Below are 8,364 nucleotides of genomic sequence, written 5' to 3'. Positions count from 1 at the left end.
AGAGTTACCCCCCTGTCACTTAATGTAACTAAGTATATGGGTTAATACCCGATAAATGACTGCCCAGTAAATGGCAACTATGTCGCTTGCTAGTATATAGTGTTAAGTTCGATGGATTGCAACTTTATTGTGAAGTGGAGTAACAATCTATGCATTTTCTAAACTGCATCATTTTCATCACATGTAGACTCGACGTTTCTCGCCGACGGTTATCAAATTCACCCGGAACCCGAAGTGGAAGTCTCTGAAGACGCCGGGAACATTGTCGGAGACATAACTGAGACCCCGAACCCGAGTTCGGGAGAATTTATTAACATCTCTGACCCAGCCCCACCAGCGAAGGCAAGCCCCGGACATAAACCCAGTATCTTATTTACACTGCAATTTACCTTTATATATTTATATACTTATGCATTAAGTTCTTAGGAGTTGTCTGGAAACCGTAGATGCATCTCCCTAGGAACCAATGTACTGAATATTAGAAACTGAGTCCGACTAGTGCTATGCTAATAGGACCGGTAGAAGTCGAGTGATTTCCTGTCACTCACGCGATATAGGAATTGATTGATTACAATTTTGCAATCACTATAAGGATGACGGACGGGGTTATGTGTAGCATCTTGGAAAGAAAGGATACCCCATCTGTGTTGATGAATTTGGTTAAGGTCGCAGTGTGTGGTAGTGGCAGTTAAGCATTTGAAAGTACTAGCCACATGCCGTGAAATATGGTAAGCGGTAAGCCTAGTAACCAATCGGCCCGGCAAGTGGACTCGTCCCCCACCACTCGACTTTTATTTTATGTTTACACGCACCGACTGTGGGAGTACGTTCTGCAGAGCAGATGGGAATACGGTCATGTAGTCGCGCTACAGACGTATGTCCTGCACATTGGATGTAAGTATGGTCCAACAGTCGCTTGTGGTGGTTTTGTTCCACGACCCGGAATGAAAGGCAAATGGTTGCTTCGGAACGACCTATTGGTGTTCCAAGCGTGTGAGTTAGGTTTACCTTGCAAGGGTTGAATTTCGATTCAGAATCATCCGTTTCTCACGAAGATTGAGACTGCTTAACTCTTTTGCCACATAGAGTAACAAGAGTAATGTTGTTGATGAGTAATACTGGTGTATGTCTAAAAGACTCTACCTAGCTTGAGTAGTTACAGGTGCTCACTTAGAATGGTTAAAGGAACTAGAATCTGAAAGCTAAAATATGAAAGTAAGGACCTACTCTTTGTTGCTTTTCAGCTGAAATAAAACCTAAAACCCTATTAAAGCCTTCATGGTCTCATTATGGGCTAAGTATACCCAATACCGGGTAAGCCTTGCTGAGTATTAATGTACTCAGCCTTGCCTTATGATTTTATTTTAGGTAATGTCTCTGAAGACCCTACTCTTCCCATGCCTTGGCCCTATGCTTTGCCTGATGGTTGGTCCGTGGAGTGGGACCCGTCCCCGGCCAACACCGACCGTAACGAGTGAGGTCATGCCATGGCTTAGCATGATGTCCATACTGGCGACATGTACAGTTATCATACTTTGAATTCCGCTGTTGTGAACTTGAAGTTTAATCTGGTTTGTAATAACTTTTATCAGTCTAAAACTTATGCTATTCTATAAACTCTTGTAATATAAGTGCTTGTGATGTAAAATATGATGGCAATTGTATCTCTAGACTCGCCTTCGTGCGAGGTACCATGTTGGATCCTGCTTTCTGTGGTTTATCGGGACGTTACCCGACAGGCCAAGGGATTACACCGTTTGAAGCACGTTGGAGCCCTTGAGAGAGAGGACTTGCGTACTTGAGCCGGTGTAATTCAGGTTGGTTCTGCCACACCCATGTCTCGTTAAAATATGTTTTTATAGAAACTTGGTTTAGGGGGCCAGCACGGTGCTTAGTGCTTGGTTGGCCACTCTCCATAAGGACCGGTTCATAGAGCGACAACTTGGGACAACCGCGCAACCACAAGACTGGAATAGGACGGTCTTGGCTTATTAATTAGGTCATTTTGGTTTGGGAGTAACTTACCTGCGGGGCAAGAGGGGTGGTAAGCTTCTATGGCCCTCGCGCTACGAGGCTTGGTCTGTGCTATGTGCTTGTACCCCCTTGAGGCTTGCTCCATGGTCACTGATCCAGAATCCTCCGCACTCTTTGAACCGATTCTTGATTCGATTGTAATAAAGAATTCATTTACAATTTATACGCTTTTATTTCGTGATATGTGTTCTGATATCTTGATAATTCTGTTATATATATGTGTGACTTGATCCTGGCGCATATATGATTGCTCGGTTTATGTCCTTACAAATCGGGTGTGACACGCTCGAAGCGGGCAGCCACGACCTCCACTACCTCTCGTACTCCCTCCCGGGCGGTGGCCTCCGCTTCCGGTATAGGGCCCTCCAGGACTGGAGTTAAGGAGATGGCGGGGTCGTGGCTCCCGAAGCAGGTAAGGATGTGGTCTACCACCACCCGTGCAAGCTCCCATCCTTCAGCCTCGAGGCGCGCAACCAGAGTGGACTCTAGGCACTGCAGACGCTCGGCGGCGGAGTCCAACGCTGGAAGTACGGAGCTGATGCAAGAAGGCACCTCTGCAACCTGGATGGGGCTTAGCCCAAGAGGTTCCAAGGTGGTGCTTGCTTCACCAACCCACTTCGCGATCCGCTGCACCCCGGTGCGTTGCTCTGCCAGGAGCCCCTCCACCTCGGCCTCGCGGCGCTTGAGGGCCTCGAGCCGTTGGGAGAGGGATCGGCTCTCCTCTTCCTGGCGCTGGTGTTGGTCCTCGAAGGCTCGGGTCCGGGCCTCCAGGTCTGTCCGGAGGGTGGAGAGGCGATCCACCTCCTCCTTGGTGGCTGCCTTCCGGAGGGACAGGTTCTTCTCCCGGTGGTTGAGGGCGGCCTGCTCGTCATCGATCATCTTTGCCATAGCCTTGGCAGTATCGATGGTATGACGAGCCGCCCGCTCCTTCAGCTTCACCTCCTTCTCCTTCCGGGCCGCCGCCCTCTCCCGGGAGGCGACTGCGACCTCCTGGTCAAAAGTCTTGCGAACCTTCTCGTGGAGAGCCTCATGCTCCTGTGCGAGCTGGGCCCGTTCCTCGGCAGCGCGGGAGGCCACCACCTGGATGCAGTCCCCCAGATGGCGCTCCTAGTCGGAGAGCTGGAGATGCTCTGCCTCGAGCTTCTCCCACTCGCACTGGAAGCCCGCTTCCGCCTCCTCCATCGCCCGCTAGGCCTTGACCAGGAGGCGTGGAAGAGGGACCTCTACCGGGCTCGAGAGGAGGGGCCTCCCATGCACCACCTCCGGCTCATCGCCCTGCGCGGGCTGGGGGCCGGAGCTGGGGGCCTGCGACTTCTGCTGCGGCTGCCCCCGCAGTTGCCGCCTCCACTGGCATCTCCGCCGTGACCTCCTTCGTAGCCGGCTCTGCAGAGGGTGCCCCCGCCGTGGCACCCGCTGTGGCCGCTGGTGCAGCCTTTCCGCCCGCCGAGGCTGGAGGGGTCGCCTCCATTTGTGGTGCAGCCTCAGCCACCGGAGCTCCGGCCCGGACCTCCGAGACCGTGGGCGGGGCTGGAGGTGCTGTCGGTGATGCTGTCGGCCCCCCAGTGGTGGTGGAAGAAGCCTGCTGGGGGCCGGACCTCCCGGCCGAGGAGTTGCCGGAGGAAGCAGAGGTTGAGGCAGGGCGAGCAGTCTTGGCAAGCATCATCAAGATAAGGATTCAAAATGTAAAAAACAAATAAATAAAGAGGACAAGGGGAGTTAACCACTCACATGGAGCTCCGCACCCCCCATCCTGCCTGGAAGACCGGGGATTGCCTCCTCCCTAGGGCTGCTCCGCCGTAGGTATCTCCGGCAGCGGTGGTGGAGCCTGCTGCTGCTGCTGTGGCGATGGTGGTGGTGGGGCCTGTGGCTGCCGCTCGAGCGGTGGTGGTGGTGGCGCCCGGCGCTGCTGTGGAGGCTGAGGCAACGGCGGCGGTGGTCGCTGCTGCGGCGGAAACCGCCGCAGCTCCTCACGCCTCCCGTGTGGCCGCTGCTGGCGATGGGGCGGCGGCGGCGAAGACCAGGAGCTACTCTGTCCCCCCGACTCTGTCGTCCTCTGGCGCTTGGGGGCCGGCTCCCCCATGAAGGATCCGTCGCCGCGGCGGAGCCTCCGCAATCTATCCTCCTCGTGGTCCCGGCTGCTCCGCAAGCTGGCCGCATCCGGCTCCTTCTCTTTGCCGGAGGGTGCTGGGGCTTCGTGGCTGGACCCGCCGGGGCTTGGATCGACGTGCCGAGGGCAGTCGGGCAAGGCGCCTGGGATTCGGATACCGCGGTTGGGGTCACCCCTCACTTGCCGGATCGCCAGGCCGTCGTCGTCAAGGGTTGGCAGTGATGCCAGGATCACCGTCTGCATCCCCTGGTCCTCACACAGTGCCTTGATCCCTCTCAGGAGCTCCAGCAACTCCGGGCGTATGCCCCGCCGGTCATCCCCCGGATCAGGACCTCCAGCTCCACGTCAGTCAGATCCATGCCGGCCCCGCGCACGATCCTGCTGCAGTCGTTCACTCTGGTGAACATGAAGGCCAGCCTGGATCGCTGTTGCAGGGGAGCAATGCGGCGCCTCAGGAAGTCGCCTAGCACCATCATTGATGTGAGGCCGCCCCTCGCCAGAACCTTGACCCGGTCAAGCACTGGGTCGAGCTCTGCCAGAAGGGATGGCCTGGCTTTCCAGCTGTTGCGGTCGATGAGGGGCCCTTTGGTTGGCAGCTCGAGGCGGTCGTTGGCATCGGACATGGCGATGACCCAGTCCGTGCGCCAGTCCTCCCACTTGGCATTGGAGAAGGCGCCGATGTAGGAGCTCGACATCCCGTGCCGCACCTGGAAGTAGTATCGGTGCACCTGCTCCTCCCTGACCTGACCAGGGCGTAGAAGTGCTTGAAGATGGTGACGCAGGGGTGGACCCCCATGAACATCTCTATGAAGTGGACGAAGACCGACACAAGCAGGATGGAGTGGGGGTGAGGTGCTACAGCTGAAGCCCGAACTCCTCCAGGAGCAAAAGGAAGAAGGAGGAGATCGGAGGGGCTATCCCGCAGGACATGTACGAGTTGAAGAGGATGAATTCCCCCACGACCAGGTCGTTGAGGGAACTCGAACCTGCCCGGATCTTCCCAGCAAGTTCCGGCGCGGTCCAACCCAGGAGGCGGCGCACCGAGTCGAGCTGCTCCTGACGCGGATGCGAGGGGAAGGACCGTGCGGAAGCAGGAAGGGAAAAGGTACCGGGCGCAAAGAGCAAATCACAAAAGTGCGAAGGGAAGCCGAAAGGGTGCTGCAGCGTCTGGAGAAGGCAAGTGCGAAGAGGTAGCCAATCCCTGTGGCACATGCCTTTAAATAAGGTTGTTCCCCCTTTGGAGTCCACGGCGACCGAGGGGAATCCGAAGAGTCGATCACACCAGGCGCCCGCCAGTCATAGGCGCGGTCACTGGAGGCGGGGGAAAAAGGTGGAATCTCAACCGCCAGTACAGCGGGATGTGCGTGAATAAGACAGAAGCTGAACCATCAGGCGCGCAGAATGCGGGCAGTGGACGACGCCTCGAAGATCTTGCCGGAGGGGAAAGTCCTTCTTATCCCTTCGCAATAGGAGCAAGCTGTCCACCCAGCGCAACACAAGATTATGGCCCCACCTGCGGGTTCGTACCTTACCCGAGATGGGCTCGGGGGCCTTTGTCGATACATACAAACAGGAGTACCTCCTACTAGTGTATCTAGCCCGAGGGGCACGAGGTTATCCGTAACCTCGCACTAAGCTTTTGGGCGACAGGGCGTACGGCCCGGGCCTGATGACCGAAGGCATGGTCTCCGGACCTCCCCCCACGTACTAGCAGGTCCAGCGCCTCCACATGCCCGCAAGGACGAAGTGCTCAAGAATAGCCTCCACGGGCCCGGACCATGGCGGGATGGTCTTCGGCCCCCACGTGAGGAAGCCGGACCCCCAGGGGGCCTGAGCGCCTGGGCCAGCCAGGGGGACCGGACCTCCCATCCCTCTAGGGTGGAGGTCCGGTGTCGCCATGTGCCCCTGAGGAAGCAACCGTTAAACCAGCACCGCCACGTGTCTGGTGAATTCCAGCCTTCTGCGAGAAGCCAGCCCAACTACCGCATTAAATGCGGGTGGTTGGGGTGCGCGTGCCTAAGACAGGGCATGGGCTGCCCTTTGACACGTTGGGCAGGTATGGGTGACATCACGGTAAGCCCGCCAGTTACCGAGGCGGCACGTCACGTCACAGCGCCGCGTACGTGGTCGAGGGGCGTATGGTCACATCACAGCGCCGCGCGCGTGGGTGAAGGGTTATTATGACCTGCTACAGGAAGGCCATGGCATACGCTGCTATAGTGCGCAAAGGCTACAACACGGCAAGTCAGTATAGCCCTGTCGGTACATTCAGACAGGGGTACCTCCTGCTAGTGTGTCCAGCCCGAGAGGTGCGAGGTTATCCGTAACCTCGCACTAAGCCTTTGGGTGACGGGGCGTATGGCCCGGGCCTAACAGCTGGGGTCATGGTCTCCGGACCTCACCCCGTGGTCTAGCAGGTCCGGCGCCTCCACGTGCCCACAAGGACAAGGTGCTCAGGAACAGCCACCGCGGGCTCGAACCACCGCGGGGTGGTCCGGTGCCGCACGTGTGGAAACCGGACCCCCAGGGGGCCTGTGCACCTGGACCGGCCTCGGGGGCCCGGACCTCCCTTCCCTCCGAGGAGGAGGTCCGGTGCCGCCACGCGCCCTTGAGGAAGCGGCTGCTAAGCCAGCTCTGCCACGTGTCCGGTGGCAGCCAACCTTCGACGGGACGCCAGCCCAACTACCGCATTAAATGCGGGTAGGTGGGTTGCGCGTGCCCAAGACAAAGCATGGGCTGCCCACTGACACGTTAGGCAGGTATGCTGACACTACGGTAAGCCCGCCTATTACCAAGGCGGTGCGTCACATCACCACGCTGCGCGCGCGGGCGGGCGGCGTGTAGTCACATCACAGCGCCGCGCGCATGAGAAAGGGTAATTATGATATGTTGCAAGAGGGCTGCGGCGTGCGCTACTATAGTGTGCGCGGAGGCTACAGCATGGCAGGTCAACATTGCCCCTTCGCCTGTCAGCGGAAAATGACCCAACAGTGACGGCACATCTTCGACTATGCATGTCACGGGTAATTGAACCTGTGCAAGCGAGACGGCACAAGACCAAATCTAGATGGAGGATACGCACGGGAGCCGAAGAGAAAGATTTCCGAATCTGTAGCATTTAAGGCTCCAATGTGTACATTATTACTATATCGTCGGGTCCACCTGTCGGGACCCCGCTCAGTGTACGCGCTCCCCTTGAGCCTATAAAAGGGAGAGTGCGCACGCTAGAACACAAGGTTCATGAGGGCACTCTAAGGTTCTCTCAAGCACACACAAGCTTTCCAAAGTACCAGAGGCTCTCTCAAGCTCAGGCAATACAACACACAGTGGACGTAGGGTTTTACGCTCCGGCGGCCTGAACCACTCTAAATCCCTTGTGTGCTTTCCGTGTTCATACGCCTCTTGATCTAGCATTCCTTGGCTTCCCCCAAACTCATCCTAAACTAGGATTAGGCGGGTGCATTCCGCCACCCGGCCGTAGAATTCCTCTGACAACCCTCTTCGCGTGTCAGCGGAAGCTGACTCTACAGCGACAGCACGACTCCCTCTACGCATGTTTGCGGCAGCAGACCCTATGCTAACAAGACGGCACAAGACCATATCCGGACTGAGGATACACGCGGAGGCTGATGAGGAAGATCTCAGGATCTGAGGCATTTAAGGCTTCAATGTGTACGTTATTTAATATGTCGCCGGGTCCACCAGTCGGGACCCCGCTCAGTGTACACGCTCCCCTTGAGCCTATAAAAGGGAGAGCGCGCACATTAGAACATAAGCTTTTCAAGCTCACCAAGTTCATACGCACACAAGCCTTCACAGACTCTCACAAGCAATACAACACACAGTGAACGTAGGGTTTTACGCTCGGGCGGCCTGAACCACTCTAAACCCTTGTGTGCTTCTCATATTCGTATGCCTCTTGATCAAGCATTCTTTGACTTGCCCCAAACTCATCCTAAACTAGAATTAGGCGGGTGCACTCCGCCACCCGGCTGGAGAAAATCTCCGACAGTTATGCATTCGGTTTTCTTTTAAAAACCAGATGTGACATGGCGTTGAAAATGTAAATAATTTGGAATAAACCTTGAGTGTCTCACAAAGTTTTATATATTTATGAGACTCTATGTTCTTACACAAAATTTCCATCCGCACATGTTCGTCTAGCCAAATATGAAGCGTATACTCATATGCTACATTCATTCATTAATATATAAATATATGAC

The 8,364-nt window shown here is 56.1% G+C and overlaps 1 protein-coding gene across 1 annotated transcript; it reads right to left on the bottom strand.

Annotated features, from left to right (window-relative positions):
• Window positions 1-3,814: 3,814 nt before the first annotated feature.
• LOC112872991 (basic salivary proline-rich protein 2-like) lies at window positions 3,815-4,384 on the bottom strand. The gene has a single exon (XM_025936025.1). It carries the CDS (start codon window positions 4,382-4,384, stop codon window positions 3,815-3,817), a length of 570 nt encoding a protein of 189 aa, XP_025791810.1.
• Window positions 4,385-8,364: the final 3,980 nt, after the last annotated feature.

The sequence above is a fragment of the Panicum hallii genome, chromosome 9 (assembly GCF_002211085.1).
Source record: "Panicum hallii strain FIL2 chromosome 9, PHallii_v3.1, whole genome shotgun sequence".
Lineage (NCBI taxonomy): Eukaryota > Viridiplantae > Streptophyta > Magnoliopsida > Poales > Poaceae > Panicum > Panicum hallii.
Note: the sequence above shows the minus strand (reverse complement) of the source record. Positions and strands in the feature narration are given on the sequence as shown.